The following is an 18010-nucleotide window of genomic DNA, read 5'->3' as shown; positions in this document are numbered from 1 at the left end:
TTTCGGTGTCGATGTTGACTTTGGTGGAGAGGTGGCTGCCAAGATAGTGGAAATGATCAACATTTTCTAATGTTACACCATTAAGCTGTATCACTGGCATTGGAGAGGGGTTGGGTGGTGTCTGCTGGAACAGCACTTTGGTTTTTTCAATGTTCAATGACAGGCCGAGCTTCTCATACGCTTCTGCAAAGGTGTTTAGAGTGACTTGAAGATCTTCTTCTGAATGCGCACAGATGACGTTGTCATCAGCATACTGGAGTCCTATAACAGATGTTGTTGTAACCTTGGTTTTGGCTTTCAGTCTGCTGAGGTTGAATAGCTTGCCATCTGTCTGATAGATGATTTCCACTCCGGTGGGAAGCTTCCTATCAACAAGGTGAAGTATCATAGCGATGAAGATGGAGAATAAAGTTGGGGCAATAACACATCCCTGTTTGACATCGGATTCTAAGCCACAGCTTTTATGTATAATCTGTCCAAAATTTCAATTCTTCTTGTGGAGCTAACTTTCCTTCTTTCTTTTTTAATCCTTTTTCAATAAATTTTCTCCATACATCATCAAAATCACTTTGTTCCCATATACCTCTTTTAACTTTAATATACACCTCAGCTTATCATTTATTGCCAATTTCCATACTTCCTTATACCATTCCTCTATTTGTATATTTATTTCTTTTTTCCAGTTCCTTGCTATAAGCAGTCTTGCTATTGTTAATAAATTTGTTATGACTTCTTTATCCTCTTTTTTCAATTGTTTATTGTTATATAATGATAATAAAGCTATACTAGGACTTCTTTCCATTTTAATATTAATTCTATCTTCTATTTCTCTAAATACTTCCCCAAAAGTTATTTACATATCTACATTGCCACCACATATGTATATATGTTCCTGATTCTTGACATCCTCGCCAGCACTTTTTTGAGTAGTTTTTATTTATATTTGCTATTCTTACTATACTTCTTACTATACTTCTTACTATAATATTTCCATATTAACTTATAATAATTTTCTTTAACCCATATTGATAATTTTTTTAGATGTCTTTGTCTCCATAATTGTTGCCACTCTGTTTCATTTATTTTTATCCCTAAATCTTCTTCCCAGACCTCCTTGAGGATGTTATTTTTTGTTTTTCCTTTCTTTATTTCAATTATTATCGTATATATTTTACTAGTTGTTCCTTTCAAATTTTCGTGCTCCTCTACAACCCTTCCATTTTGTATTATTTGTTCAAATTGGTTAAGCTTACTTCCGTTTTTATTATTTTTTCCCCAATTTTTAAACCATTGTTCTAATTGTATATAATGGAACCATGTCAATTTTATTTCTCTAAATTCTTCTATAATCGTTTCTTTCTTCATTCCAACCTTTACCCAATCCCCTATTTTGTCTAATTTTTTCCCTTAACTTTTTATCCATTACTTTTTTTAAAAAATGGAAATTTCTTTTCCATTACAATTGGGGCTATTACTGAACCATCCATTATTAACATTCTGCTATATTCGTTCCATACTTCTAATATATTGCTCAACATTGGGTTTTGTTGTAGTAGAGTCTCCTGGTACTGTTACTACTGATAGTATGAGTGGTAGAAGAGGGAAAAGGTGTGCTCAGGAGCAAAGTGAGAAACAGCAAAGGAAGAGGATTCAGGAAATACTTATGTCACCCACTGATGAAGATTCCTTCGAGGGGTTTTCTGAAAGTGAAATGAGTGAAGAGAAGGAGTTTCAGCGGATGTAAGCAGGGGAGTTAAGAGGTCTACTCTAGAGTCGGGATCCGATGAGGAGTGTCAAAGGAAAAAGATCGGGGATATACTTAATGCTCCCACAGAGGAGGAGGATTTCATGGGTTTCACTGGGAGTAATGGGTCTGGGAGTGACGAGGAGGAGGATGCGTCATTGGACTGGACCAAAGTTCAAGAGGTTCAAGATATCTGTACTCAACCAACATCTAGTGACACGTTTGCGGGGTTTTCTGATGGTGGGGATTGGCCATCTGGGGATACTGTGGACTCATGGGGAAACCTAAGTCTTGACAAGCGATGGAAGAGTTGGAGGGATGGGCGTTGGCGTTCAGCTGTAGAAGCTAAACCAGCTGAAAGTGATGATGACGGGGTGGAGGGCAGCTCATCATTGAGTGAGGAATTGTAGATAAAAGTAAGCATCAAAATGTTATAACTGCAGAAGGCAAAGTGTTGGTTTTGTGCCTTGGGTTTTGTCGCTGCCACTTTCGTGTTGGGCTTGGGTCCTGGATCTGCAGGTTGCTGTATCCGCCGTGTTTGAACTCAGCTTGGATTCCCGTGAGTGTGGTTTTCTCCCTTCCTTGACTTCGGACTGCTTTTGACGACGACAGCGTTGACTACATGGACTTTGGAACCTCACAACTTCAACCTTGGCTTTCTTCGACTTTGGACTGTTTTTGACTTCGGCTTTTGCTTCACGGACCTTTGTTTGCTTACCCTTTGTCTGCTGTGCTATTTTGGGTAACTTTGGACACTACTCAGTTTAATCCGGATTATATCTCTGTTTAATCTGGATTATTTTCTAAATTGATTTTGAGCTAAATCTTGCTGCTTCTTTTCGGTTTTGACCAGAGACACTGAAGTAAGAGTCTCTGAGTCTTTTGTTTGATTTAATCAACTGTTACTTTTGGACATATTACTGAGTCTGTCTCTTTAAGGCTTCTGGGTTCCGACAGGTTTCTAATTTCCCTAGAAGTGGCCAGCTTCTGATCAGAGGACATTTAGTATAATGCCAAGTTTTAAAACTTTGTTTGTGTTTTTAAATAGTTTACAACGGTACCCTCAATTCACTTCTGACACGATAAATAAATAAATAGCCTGCTGCTTATCTTGGATTTTTCAAGATCATTGCTATGTGTTTTTGGAACTGCTGAAATTTTCCCACCATCAATATCAGTTTTGCTCTTGACCACATAAACCAGCAGTCAGAGAGAAGTTGGATATCTCAAAGGCTGTTGACTCTCAATCTCCATGAACTGCATGTAAACAAATCATGGGCCAAGGAAGATTTCTAATGGTGTTACAGCTGGGGACAGTTCTTTCTTGGTTGAGAGTTTGACAGACCATGTGTGTCTCGTGAGCATTTCTCACTTTTAAAATAATAGCACACTTCAGCACATAGTCTGAATGCTTGCTAATCTTTTTGCCACATAAGAACAGATATTTGAGAGGCACATCTTTTTAAAAAACATTCCCATAAGTCTCTGCCTTCTGGAATGCTCAGTGATATCCTTACAGTTTTATGAAATTTGAAGAGTTAGAAAGCAACGGAAACTGATTTCTTCTCCGGATGCTGAGCTTGAGCAACATTTAGCTACAAACAGTGGCTCTGAGTCTTCTTGCTGTTTTTTTCTACAACTCCAGGGCTTGCCCCACCATCAGGATTTCAAAAATGTTTCTTCACAGTACTTACTTACTTACTTACTTACTTTACTTACTACTTACTTAGGCGATCCCTCGTTTTCCGAGGATGATTATCTTCCAGTGTTCTTGTGGGTCCGTATGTGGCTGTGGAGCCCTATTCTTGCTCTGCATCTTCTTCCGCAGTGAGGGCATTGGTTTCCAGGTGGAAGGCGGTCTTGGTTGGGGTTGGCTTGATGCGCCTTCCTCTTGGCACGCTTCTCCCTTTCGCCCTCCATTCGTGCCTCTTCAAATTCTGCAGCACTGCTGGTCACAACTGACCTCCAGCGGGGACCGCTCAAGGGCCAGGGCTTCCCAGTTCTCAGTGTCTATGCCAGAGTTTGTAAGGTTGGCTTTGATCCCGTCTTTAAATCTCTTTTCCTGTCCACCAACATTCTGTTTTCCGTTCTTGAGTTCGGAGTAGAGCAACTGCTTTGGGAGACGGTGGTCGGGCATCCGGACAATGTGGCCGGTCCAGTGGAGTTGATGGCGGAGGACCATTGCTTCAATGCTGGTGGTCTTTGCTTCTTCCAGCACGCTGACGTTTGTCCGCCTGTCTTCCCAAGAGATTTGCAGGATTTTCCGGAGGCAGCGTTGATGGAATCATTCCAGGAGTTGCATGTGACGTCTGCAGACAGTCCAAGTCTCACAGGCATATAGCAGGGTTGGGAGGACAATAGCTCTATAAACAAGCATCTTGGTAACCCTACGGATGTCCCGGTCCTCAAACACTCTTTGGTTCATTCGGAAAAATGCTGCACTCGCAGAGCTCAGGCGGTGTTGTATTTCGGTGTCGATGTTGACTTTGGTGGAGAGGTGGCTGCCAAGGTAGTGGAAATGATCAACATTTTCTAATGTTACACCATTAAGCTGTATCACTGGCATTGGAGAGGGGTTGGCTGGCAGTATTCTGTGCTCAGTGAAAGTCTTCCTTTAAATCCGTTTACACAAGTTTTGTATACTTGGAAGAAGTGGTAAGCACACACTTTGGTTGTAAAGGTCCCAGGTTCAATTTGTGGCATTTCTAGGTAAGCTAGCAAAGTCCTCTGACTCTGGAAAGGAGTCAGTGTCAACAATAACAAGCTAAGTCAACTAAGGGTTCAACTACAAATCCCAGTATCCCATAGCATTGAATCATGGGGATTAAAATGGTGACAAACTGCATTAAGTCTTCCGTGTGGATACACCATTTATCGATTCTGTTAAATCAGGAACATCTGTCTGTGTTTTAACAGAAGAGAGGAAATTAAAAAGGCAAGAGGAAAAGGAAGACTCTGCTGTGGGGATAAAGATGCTACGAGATGCAGGTGCATTGTGTCATCTTGAACAATACATTAAATCGACTGGTGAGATGGGCCATGGTTCTGGGTCAATATCAGGTAGTTTTTGCCAAGTAGGCAGAAAATAATAATAATAATAATAATAATAATAATAGCCCAAGAACAAGCCATTAGAACCAATGCCATCAAAACCAGCATTGAAAAGTTGATGACAGATTCCAGTAATAAAACTTAGTTATATTCCACCCTATCTCCCTGGAAGGACTCAAGGCAGATTCCAAAAAGAAAAGGCAAACATTCAATGCCAGAATACAAGAACAATACACCACAGTAACAAAATTTAACAACTCTATATATAAACACAAATTATGACTTAACAACTAAAAATTAAATTAAAAAACACAGTTTGTTATATAAGACATAAGAGGCACACCAAGGACAAGATGGATGGATGATATCCTTTTGAAGTGACTGGCTTGACTCCGAAGGAGCTGGGGGTGGCCATGGCTGACAGCTCTGGCGTGGACTGGTCCATGAGGTCACGAAGAGTCGGAAGTGACTGAACAAATAAACAACAACAAGACAAACCATCAAACATCCAACAAAAACAAGTGTCGATTCTGCAAGGTAGCAGACAAAACTATGGATCACTGCTGCAAGAAGGTTGCACAGACTGACTACAAGCAGAGGCATAACTCCGTTGCTCAGATGATCCATTGGAACTTGTGCCACAAATACCATCTGCCTACAACAAAGAACTGGTGGGATCACAAGCCTGAAGAAAAGTTACAGAAAATGAACACATCAAACTACTCTGGGACTTCCGAAATCAGACTGACAGAGTTTTGGAGCACAATACTCCTGGCCTCCCAATCGTGAAAAAAAAAAAAAGTATGGATCGTCAATGTTGCAATCCCATCAGGATTGACGAGAAGCAACTGGATCAGCTTATACAATATGAGGATTTAAAGATAGAACTGCAAAGACTTTGGCACAAGCCAGTCAAGGGGGTCCCAGTGGTGATCGGCACACTGGGTACAGTGCCTAAAAACCTTGGCCTGCACTTAAACACAATCAGCACTGACAAAATTACCACCTGTCATCTGCAAAAGACCACCCTACTCGGATCTGCGTGCATTATTCGTTGATACATCACACAATCCTAGAAACTTGGGACTGTCCAACGTGTGATCAAATACAAAAGCCAGCATAGTGATCTTATTTGGTCAGGACTAATCTTGTTGTGTATCACATAACAACAACAACTTCATTTATATCCCACCCCGCTCCCCAAAGGGACTCGGAGCAGCTTACAACAATGTGACAGTAAAAACCAGGAGCTTCTGGAGTGAGAGAATTGGCCGTCTTGTGGGAGGCGTCTCTCAACATAAACAATATAAATTAAATGAACAACCAATATTAAGCAGGTAAAGGTAAAGATTTTCCTCTGACATGACGTCCAGTCGTGTCTGACTCTGATGTGTGGTGCTCATCTCCATTTCTAAGCCAAAGAGCCGGAGTTGTCCGTAGATACCTCCAAGGTCATGTGGCTAGTATGACTGAAAACACCCATATTATATATGACATAAAAAGATATTAATCAATAAATAAACAGAAAAGATAATACTTACACCGTACATCATAAAACATGTAAGAGCACCCCAGTCACTGTTCCAGTCCAGTTAAAAATTCCATTGAATTATCTATCCATTGGCTAACGTTAACCATTTTAAAAGGCCTGTTTCCATAACCAAGTTTTTTTTTTTGTCGTGTCAGGAGTGACTTGAGAAACTGCAAGTCGCTTCTGGTGTGAGAGAATTGGCCGTCTGCAAGGACGTTGCCCAGGGGACGCCCAGATGATTTGATGTTTTTATCATCCTTGTGGGAGGCTTCTTTCATGTCCCCGCATGAGGAGCTGGAGCTGATAGAGGGAGCTCTTCTACCTCTCCCCGGATTTGAACCTGCGACCTGTCGGTCTTCATTCCTGCCGGCACAGAGGTTTTACCACTGCGCCACTGGGGGCTCCACATAACCAAGTTGTCAACTTAAGACAGTGTTTCTCAACCTGGGGGTCGGGACCCCTGAGCGGGTCGCGAGGGGGTGTCAGAGGGGTCGCCAAAGACCATAAGAAAACACAGTATTTTCTGATGGTCATGGGGATTCCATGTGGGAAGTTTGAGCCAATTCTATTGTTGGTGGAGTTCAGAATGTTCTTTGATTGTAATGAACTATAAATCCCAGCAACTACAACTCCCAAATGTCAAGATCTATTTTCCCCGGACTCCACCAGTGTTCACATTTGGGCATATTGAGTATTCATGCCAAGTTTGGTCCAGATCCACCATTGCATGAGTCCACAGTGCTCTCTGGATATAGGTGAACTACAACTCCCAAACTCAAGGTCAATGCCCATCAAACCCTTCCAATGTTTTCCATTGGTCATGGGAGCCAAGTTTGGTTCAAATCCATTGCTGGTGGAGTTCGGAATGCTCTTTGATTATAAGTGAACTATAAATCCTAGCAACTACAACTCCCAAATTACAAAATCAATCCTCGCCCAACCCCACTAGCATTCACATTTGGGTGTATTGGGTATTTGTGCCCAGTTTGGTCCAGTGAATGAAAATGCATCCTGCATATCAGATATTTACATTATGATTTATAACAGTAGTAAAATGACAGTTATGAAGTAGCAATGAAAACAATATTATGGTTGGGGGTCACCACAACATGGGGGACTGAATTAAGGGGTCACGCCATTAGGAAGGTTGAGAACCACCGACTTAAGATATGGATTGACTTCACACTAATCTTGCAAAGTAGTTAATGTACATTCCCACTATATAATAGTGATGGAGGAGAGCAGAGAAAAGGATTTTCTGAAAGCTTCATGCAAAGTGTGTGACAGTGGCAGCATTTTAACTTATCCCCCTTTGGCTGGCAGTCAACCATCCACAGTGAAGGTATTGGTTGCTATCTGCTGTGGATAAAGTGCTACTTACTCAATGACTCGCTTGTGGTTTCTGTGCTCTGCAGTTCTTGCTGGGTTCACAGTTGAGGAGTTCGGAAATGCTAGACACCAATCATCCGGCACGCCTTGGAGGCCCGAGTCTTCAGCATTCATGTTTTTTCACGGTGGGGCTTGAGTAGAAGAGGAGCGGAGCACAAAGGTTAAGTGGCTTTCAGAGAGCCTGCGGAAATTGCCAAAGCAGGGATCAAAAGGCAGGGTGCCTGACTCCTGGCTCAAGTCCTTGTTCTTTTCTAGCCCACACAGCCTCAAATGCTGGTGAAATGTTTCTGTGTTTGTGAGTGTGTTGTAAACACACATATATACAGTAGAGGCTTGCTTATACAACCTTCGCTCATCCAACGTTCTGTAGTATCCAACTCAGTCTGCCTCCCACCTGGATCCACAGCTGTTTCAATACATTGAGATGTTTGGGTGCTAAATTTGTAAATACAGTAATTACTACATAACGTTACCATGTATTGAATTGCTTTTTTTGTTGTAAAACATGATGTTTTAATACTTAATTTGTAAAATCATAACGTAATTAGATGTTTAATAGGCTTTTCCTTAATCCCTCCTTATTATCCAACATTTTCGCTTATCTAATGTTCTGCTGGCCCATTTATGTTGAATAAGCGAGACTACTCTGTGTGTGTGTATCAACCATATATACCACATGTGTGATTATATATATATATGTGTGTGTGTGTTATATACATGTAGTATATATTGTTGATTTTAACAGAAACAATGTAATTCACAACCATGGTAAAGAAAAAAGCTCACATAAGTTGTAGTTTGACAAGGTCTTTAGCCTTTTCTGATAAAGAGTGCTGATGGCTCTCTAAACTACAAATCCCAGCCATGGCAGTCAAAGTGATGTCAAACTGTATTGATTCTAGAGTTCCTTTGTTGTTCTGCAGAGGTTCTTGTCATTGCCCATTGTTGTTCATTCGTTCAGTTTCTTCCGACTCTTGGTGCCCTCATGGACCAGTCCATGCCAGAGCTCCCTGTCGGCCGTCACCACCCCCAGCTTCTTCAAGGTCAAGCCAGTCACTTCAAGGATGCCATTCATCCATCTTGCCCTTGGTCAGCCCCTCTTCCTTTTTCCTTCCATTTTCCCAAGCATCATTGTCTTCTCTAAGCTTTCCTGTCTTCTCATAATGTGGCCAAAGTACTTCATCTTGGCCTCTATTATCCTTTCCCTCCAATGAGCAGTCGGGCTTTATTTCCTGAAGTATGGACTGGTTGGATCTTCTTGCGGTCCAAGGCACTCTCAGAACTTTCCTCCAGCACCACAGTTCAAAAGCATCTATCTTCCTTCACTCAGCCTTCCCTATGGTCCAGCTCTCACATCCGTAGATAACTACGGGGAATACCATGGCTTTGACTATGCAGATCTTCGTTGCCAGTGTGATGTCTCTACTCTTCACTATTTTATCGAGAGTGGTCATTGCTCTCCTCCCAAGAAGTAAGCGTCTTCTGATTTCCTGGCTGCAGTCTGCATCTGCAGTAATCTTTCACCTAGAAATACAAAATCTGTCACTGCTTCCACATTTTCTCCCTCTATTTGCCAGTTATCAATCAGTCTTGTTGCCATAATCTTGGTTTTTTTGATGTTTAACTGCAACCCAGCTTTTGCACTTTCCTCTTTCACCTTGGCTAGAAGGCTCCTCAGCTCCTCCTCGCTTTCGGCCATGATTGCCCATTAGTCATGCAATATATTATCCTAAAGAAACTGCACAGATTTGAGAAATGACTCAAGTTTAGTTAGAGCTTGAAAGTTGGCTTTTCTTGTTGTTGAACTTTCAGTACTTCAGTGTTGAATCTCTTGTTTCTTGACAGCAGTGAACAATGACATACAATACACAAACAAAGGCAAAAGTTTCCCTTTCCATCTCGGGCGTCTGGAGGCGATGCTCAACTCTGGCCATGGGGAGGTACACTTGTTCCAATTTTCCATGCTAGGAGCCTGTTGTCTGTAGACCTTTCTAGTTATGTTTGCCGGCATGGCTGCATGGGCACCTTTTACCTTCCCCCCTATTGATGTACTCACATTACATGTTTTCAAACTGCTAGGTTGTCAGGATCTAAGGCTAACAGTGGGAGCTCACCCTGACCCGCCGCTTTGGACTGCTAACCTTCCGGTCAGCAAGTTTTTCCATAGCTAGCTGTTTAACCCATGGTTGGAGGGTTGGCACACTGGGGAGCAATAGATTTCTACTGCTTTGGAACAATTTGAGTAAATTGCGCAAGGTAAATAAACTTTCATTTCCTGTGCAGAGCTTTTAAATATTGGTTTTTAAAATGGAAGGATTCCAGATCTGAGGAGGGGATGATTGAGAATGGTAGTACAGAAAGTAAGTTTTCCAATCTCTGATTATATGTGTCAGCATAACTCTCCCTGCCATTGTAGTGTGCTACTGTGTTGAATGTCTTGCTTTCTTCGTGAGTCATCTTGCATATATTTCCTCTGACTTAATTGAGCTCTTTGCTTCCCATGCTTGTGGCTTAATTATGAGTCACCCGGGGTTATTACCTGCTGGAGTGTGTTGAATGTAAAGGCACTGCCTATCTCGCTCACTACCCAAAGGAAAAACCTCCTAAAGCAAAGCCCAGCCACACCTTGGTCTGGAATCTGGCTTTCTGGGTTCCAACGTGAGGTTTGGACAACAGTATTGCGGTTTAAGTTCCATCCTCATCTTTCCCCAGTGTTTGGATGAAGCCACCCCTTTTCATTCAAACGGGCGCATTGTTTGTGGTTTGTCAGTTGTCAAACACACAGGGAGAGAACGAGGGAATGGCAAAGGTCATGGGCACAAAGCATGGCTGAGATGCCAAAATAATTATTCCTGATGTGGGCCGTGAGGGGGTTTCAGAGGGGTCGCCAAAGACAACCAGAAGACACAGATTTCTGATGGTCTTAGGAACCCCTTTGGCAGAGAAGGCTGAAGATCTCTCCGCCTGACCTTCTCTTCCTTTTTGGAAACAGACAGAGAATCCTCCCACCAAAATCCTTCCTCCTGCAATGATTGTAGGTGAACTATAAATCCCAGCAACTACAACTCCCAAATGTCAAGTCTGTTTAGATTTCAGTATCTAGATTTCAGTAAGGCCTTCGACAAGGTCTCCCATGACCTTTTGGCAAACAAACTAGTCCAATGTGGGCTAGGCAAAACTACGGTTAGGTAGATCTGTAATTGGTTAAGCGGAAGAACTCAGAAGGTGCTCACCAATGCTTCCTCTTCATCCTGGAAAGAAATTACGAGCGGAGTGCCACAGGGTTCCATCCTGGGTCCGATCCTGTTCAACATCTTGATAAATGACTTAGATCAGTGGTTCTCAACCTGTGGGTCCCCAGGTATTTTGGCCTACAACTCCCAAAAATCCCAGCCAATTTACCACCTGTTAGGATTTCTGGGAGTTGAAGGCCAAAACATCTGGGGACCCACAGGTTGACAACCACTGACTTAGATGAAGGGTTAGAAGGCATGATCATCAAGTTTGCAGACAACACCAAATTGGGAGGGATAGCCAATACTCCAGAAGACAGGAGCAGGATTCAAAATGATCTTAAGAGATTAGAGAGATGGGCCAAAACTAACAAAATGAAGTTCAACAGTGACAAATGCAAGATACTCCACTTAGGCAGAAAAAACAAAATGCAAAGATATAGAATGGGGGATGCATGGCTCGAGAGCAGTATGTGTGAAAAAGATCTTGGGGTCTTCGTGGACAACAAGTTAAACATGAGCCAACAATATGATGCGGCGGCAAAAAAAGCCAATGGGATTTTGGCCTGCATCAATAGGAGTCTAGTGTCTAGATCCAGGGAAGTCATGCTACCCCTCGATTCTGCCTTGGTTAGACCACACCTGGAATATTGTGTCCAATTCTGGACACCGCAGTTGAAGAGAGATATTGACAAGCTGGAATGTGTCCAGAGGAGGGTGACTAAAATGATCAAGGGTCCGGAGAACAAGCCCTATGAGGAGTGGCTTAAAGTGCTGGGCATGTTTAGCCTGAAGACGAGAAGGCTGAGAGGACACATGATAGCCATGTATAAATATGTGAGAGGAAGTCATAGGGAGGAGGGAGCAAGCTTGTTTTTTGCTGCCCTGGAGACTAGGACGCGGAACAATGGCTTCAAACTACAAGAAAGGAGATTTCATCTGAACATTAGGAAGAACTTCCTGACTGTGAGAGCCGTTCAGCAGTGGAACTCTCTGCCTCGGAGTGTGGTGGAGGCTCCTTCTTTGGAAGCTTTTAAACAGAGGCTGGATGGCCATCTGTCAGGGGTGCTTTGAATGCAATTTTCCTGCTTCTTGGCAGGGGGTTGGACTGGATGGCTCACGAGGTCTCTTCCAACTCTGTGATTCTATTATTTTCCCCAAACTCCACCAGCGTTCATATTTGGGCATATTGAGTACTTGTTCCAAGTTTGGAGTTCTGTGTACCAAGTTTGGTTCAATTCCATCGCTGAGCGAGTTCAGATTTTGATCACAGATGGTCTGCTGGTACAGAAGTGTGACCTACATTGGGATGGTAGGCATTGACTAGAGTGAAGCCTTAAATGACACATTCAAGCCAAATCTCTCACCGACTCCACACCTTATTTTATGGTGCTAAATTGTACCCTTCCCAGTACAGCACCTCTCTCTCCCTTTTTGTCCTGGACTGCAATTCCCATCATCCCCAGCCAAGAACCAAGCTGTCTGGATTATGCGCAAGGTTGGAGGGAGCTGCTTAAATGCAGGTCTGTGCAGTGTGACAGTGCGCACGTACGCAGGAGCAAAAAGAAGAGCTCTGGCTCAAAAACTGCTGCCTGTGCATCCTCCAGTTTTGGCGAGTGACCAACAAGATAATGATATTCTGGCTGAGTGACAGCCCTAGACACCACATGGGCCCTGAAGCTGTGAAAAGCTAATAAGCCCATGCACAGACAGTTCTTCTTTCCAGTGTCTGCTTGGGAAGGGACTTGATTCATTATTGTGGAAGCATAGAAGAAATCACACAGGTGATACTGGCTTTATGGCGACCTTATCACATTGAGCTGTTTATATCAGTGGTTCTCAACCTTCCTAATGCCGTGACCCCTTAAAACAGTTACTCACGTTATGGTGACCCCCAACCATAATATTGTTTTCATTGCTACTTGATATCTGTCATTTTTACTACTGTTATAAGTTGTAAATATTCGATATGCAGTATGTATTTTCATCCACTGGACCAAATTGACCCAATAAGCCCAAATGTGAATGCTAGTGGGGTCGGGGGAGGATTGAGTTTGTAATTTGGGAGTTGTAGTAGCTGGGATTTATAGTTCACTTATAATCAAAGAGCATTCTGAACTCCACCAGCAATGAATTAGAACCAAACTTGGCACACAGACCTCCCACGACCAACAGAAAACACTGGAAGGGTTTGGTGGGCATTGACCTTGAGATTGGGAGTTGTAGTTCACCTTTATCCGCAGGAGCACTGTGGATTCACGCAATGATGGATCTGGACCAAACTTGGCACAAATACTCAATATGCCCAAATGTGAACACTGGTGGAGTCTGGGGAAAAATAGACCTTGACATTTGGGAGTTGTAGTTACTGGGATTTATAGTTCACTTATAATCAAAGAGCATTCTGAACTCGACCAACAATAGAATTGGGTCAAACTTTCCACACAGAATCCAAATGGCCAACAGAAAATACTGTGTTTTCTGATGGTCTTTGGCGACCGTTTTGACTCCCCCTCATGACCCCCTCAGGGGTCCCGACCCCCAGGTTGAGAAACACTGGTTTATATCAATACACAACCTGCTGGGTTTTTTTCCTGACTGATTGCATACTGGATTCAGGCAGGATGCATACTGACCTCATCACACCCAAATACTACAATGTTTACCTTCAGAAAATGCTCCACTTTGACTCATCACATTGGCTCCTCCCAATCTGTTCAAAAGTTTCCCTGCGTCACTCTCTCGCAGTGGTTTTCAATCTTCCTAATGCCACAACCCCTTATTACAGTTGTTGTGCTGACCTCTAACCATAACATTATTTTCGTTGCTACTTCATATCTCTAAGTTTGCTACTGTTATGAATCGTCATGTAAATATCTGAAATGCAGGATGTATTTTCATTCACTGGACCAATTTTGGCACAAGTAACCGATATGTCCAAATTTGAATACTGGTGGGGTTGGGGGGAATTGATTTTGTCATTTAGAATTTGTAGTTTAGAATTTGGGACCATTCTAACTGCGTGACCGCATCTCCGTTTATGAACCCACGCGTTCTCTTCGTTCATCCGGAGAGGCCCGGCTCACGATTCCACCTGCGTCGCAGGCGCGTCTGGTGGGGACACAAGACAGGGACTTTTCTGTGGTAGCCCCCCCGACTCTGGAACTCCCTCCCCAAAGATATCAGAGAGGAAGAACTTGAAGACCTGGCTGTTCTGATGTGCCTTTCCAGAATAGGAAAACTCCAGTAACATATCCCAGAAGCACTTTATTAGAGTTTAAGATTGCCCGCACACTGCACTTACCCTAAAATCCGATATACCATCTGTCACATCAGCACTTTTCACCTGTACCCATTACATTGGCCCGGCCCTGTTTTCTTGTGTTTTGGTGTATTGTTTTTATTGTTTTGTTGTTTGATATTGCTTTAATTGTTTTGATTTGCTTTAAGTTGTGTATTTTGTTATGCTATGTTTTATTGAGGCCTTGGCCTGTGTAAGCCGCATCGAGTCCTTCGGGAGATGCTAGCGGGGTACAAATAAAGTTAATAATAATAATAATAATAATAATAATAATAATAGTTCACCTACAATCAAACAACATTCTGAACTCCACCAATGATGGAATTGAACTAAACTTGGCACGCAGAACTCCCATGACCAACAGGAAATACTGGAAGGGTTTGGTGGACATTGACCTTGAGTTTTGGAGTTGTAGTTCACTTACATCCATAGAGCACTGTGGACTCAAACAATGATGGATTTGATCCAAATTTGGCATGAATACTCAATAAGCCCAAAGGTGAAGACTGGTGGAGATTGGGGAAAATAGATCTTGAGTTTTGGGAGTTATAGTTGCTGGGATTTATAGTTTACCTACAATCAAAGAGCATTCAGAACCCACCAAGGATAGAATTGGCCATGGTAGTCCATGCTCTTATTACATCCCATATAGACCACTGCAATGCGATCTATGTGGGGTTGCCTTTGAAGGCTGTCCAGAAGCTTCAACTGGTCTAATGGTTGGCAGCCAGTTTACTAACAGGAGCAGCTCTCAGGGAGCATACAACCCCTCTGTTGCGCCAGCTCCACTGGCTGCTGGTTTGCTATCGGGCACAATTCAAAGTGCTGGCTTTGGCCCATAAAGCCCTAAACCAGTAGTTCTCAACCTTCCTAATGCCACAACCCTTTAATACAGTTCATCATGTTGTGGAGACCCCCAACCATAAAATTATTTTCGTTGCTACTTCATAACTGTAGGTTTGCTACTGTTAGGATTCGTAATGTAAATATCTGATATGCAGGATGTATTTTCATTCACTGGAACAAATTGGGCAGAAATACCCAATACGCCCAAATTTGAATACAGGTGGGGTTAGGAGGGAGGGATTGATTTTGTCATGTAAATATCTGATTTACAGGATGTATTTTCATTCACTGGACCAAATTTGGCACAAATACCCAATATACCCACATTTGAATATTGGTGGGATTGGGGGGGGGGGATTGATTTTGTCATTTGGGAGTTGTCGTTGCCGGGATTTATAGTTCACCTACAATCAAAGAGCATTCTGAACTCCACCAATGAGGAAATTGAACCAAATTTGGCACACTGAACTCCCATGACTAACAGAAAATACTGAAAGGGTTGGGTGGGCTATGACATTGAGTTTTGGAGTTGTAGTTTACCTACATCCAGAGAGCACTGTGGAGCCAAACAATGATGGATCTGGACCAAACTTGGCACGAATACTCAAATATAACCAAATGTGAATACTGGTGAAGTTTGGAGAAAATAGTCATTGAAGTTTGGGAGTTGTAGTTGCTGGGATTTACAGTTCACCTAAAATCAAAGAGCATTCTGAACCCCACCAATGATAGAATTGGTCCAAACTTCCCACACAGAAACCCCCATGACCAACAGTAAATACTGTATTTTCTGATGGTCTTTGGCAACCCCTCTGACACCACCTTGCGACCCCCCCCCCCCCAGGGGTCCCGACCTCCCGGTTGAGAAATGCTGCCCTAAACGGTTCTGGCTCAACTTACCTGTCCGAACGCATCTCCCCTTATATATCATCGAGTACTTTAATATCGTCTGGGGAGGCCCTGCTCTCGGTTCCGCTTTTGTCACAAGTACGTCTAGCGGGGACGAGGAACGGGGCCTTCTCAGTGGTGGCCCCTCGGCTATGGAACACCCTCTCAAGGGAGATCAGATCGGCTTCTTCGCTCATAACATTTCAGAAAAAACTCAAGACATGGCTATTCGAGCAAGCATTTGCAAATATTGAGTAACGGACATAGGAATCGGAACAACGACACAATGAGACTGGACAGTGTTTTTAATGAGAATTTATAGAATTGTGTTTTATTGTTACTGTTATGATTTTATTGATGTTAATGTTTTTATATTGTATTTGTGTTTCTATGGCATTGAATTTTGCCTTGTAAACCGCCTCGAGTCGCCAGAAGGCTGAGAGGGGCGGTATACAGTAAATAAATAAATAAACTTCCCACACAGAACCTCCATGACCAACAGAAAATACTGTGTTTTCTGATGGTCTTTGGCAACCCCTCTGACACCCTCCTTGCGACCCCCCCCCCCCATGGGTCCCGACACCCAGGTTGTTATTAAATTATCCCCGCTTCCTATTTCATAATGATAAGGGGGTTTCAAGGAGAAAAGACAGGAGTGTGAAAATATGCCGGAGATGAAGGAGGATAGAGAATTATACTGTTGGTATATCGGGGAAGCCTTATTCTTCATCAGAGCAATGGGATTTCCCGAGCTTGGCAGGATTACTGTTTTTCTACTATGATTTCCAGAAGTCTCCAGTCAGCCTGGCCAAAAAACGTAACACTGCTGTGCTTTGGTAAGAGATTGCCAAAATGCTTGGAGTGATTTTCATTAAGAAGAATTGAGGTAGCATTTCCCCATTAGTTAGAGAAGGGGAGTCAGAACAGGTTGAGCATCCCTTGTCTGGAATTCTGGAATCCGAAATATTTCAAAATATAGAATTTTCTCCTTTAGTGACTGGTATAATATTAATGACACTTTGTTTCCTGATTGATTAGTATACACAAACTTTGTTTTATGCACAAATTTCCTTTAAAACATCATTTTAAATCAACTTAATGTATACCAGCAACGGAATATGTACAATTATTGTTGGAACAACTGTGTAGAATGGGCCTTAGACTACAACTCCCAGAGTTTGTCTTTATCGTGATTATGGGTTTCTGATAAACAATATACCGTTGGAACACAAATCAACCACACTCTTTGTTTTTTCACGGTATTATTCAAACCTTTGTAAGTAATACAGCTTTCTGTTTCATTCTGTAGAGCTCCCAGAAAACTGGACTGACACCAGAGAAACCTTGCTGGAGGGGATGCTCTTCAATCTAAAGTACCTGGGCATGACGCTGGTTGAACAGCCCAAAGGAGAAGAGTTGTCTGCTGCAGCCGTCAAAAGAATTGTCGCAACTGTGAGTAGAATCCTAGAACCATAGAGTTGGAAGTGACCTTGTGGGCCATCCAGTCCAACTCCATTCTGCCAAGAAGCAGGAAAATCACATTCAAAGCACCCCTAACAGATGGCCATCCAGCCTCTTTTTAAAAGCCTCCAAGAAGGAGCCTCCACCACACTCTGGGGCAGAGAGTTCCACTGCTGAACAGCTCTCACTGTTATGAATTTCTTCCTCATGTTCAGGTGGAATCTCCTTTCCTGTTGTTTGAAGCCATTGCTCCAAGGCAGCAGAAAACAAGCCTCCTCCCTCCTCCCTATGACTTCCCCTCACATCTTGATACATGGCCCTCATCATGTCTCCCTTCAGCCTTCTCTCTATGCTAAACGTGACCAGCTCTTTAAGCCTCTCCTCATAGGGCTTGTTCTCATCATTTGAGTCACCCTCCTCTGGACACATTCTAGCTTGTCAACCTCTCTCTTCAATTGTGGTGCCCAGAATTGGACACAGTGTGATTCCAGATGTGGTCTGGCCAAGGGATAGAGGGATAGCATGTTTTTCCTGGGTCTAAGCACAAGACTCCTATTGATGCAGGC

The 18010-nt window shown here is 42.8% G+C and overlaps 1 protein-coding gene across 2 annotated transcripts in view; it reads left to right on the top strand.

The window, feature by feature from the left end:
• LDLRAP1 (low density lipoprotein receptor adaptor protein 1) overlaps positions 1 to 18010 on the top strand; it is a 156687-nt gene that overhangs the window by 31822 nt on the left and 106855 nt on the right. For both annotated transcript variants that reach the window (XM_060784440.2, XM_060784439.2), the window contains exon 2: positions 17293 to 17435. In XM_060784440.2, the coding sequence (XP_060640423.2) occupies positions 17293 to 17435 (143 nt within the window). The remainder of the gene's footprint in view (positions 1 to 17292; positions 17436 to 18010) is intronic.

This window comes from Anolis sagrei, chromosome X (assembly GCF_037176765.1).
Source record: "Anolis sagrei isolate rAnoSag1 chromosome X, rAnoSag1.mat, whole genome shotgun sequence".
In the NCBI taxonomy this organism is placed as follows: Eukaryota; Metazoa; Chordata; class Lepidosauria; order Squamata; family Dactyloidae; genus Anolis; species Anolis sagrei.
This window is presented reverse-complemented; position numbering and strand designations above follow the sequence as displayed.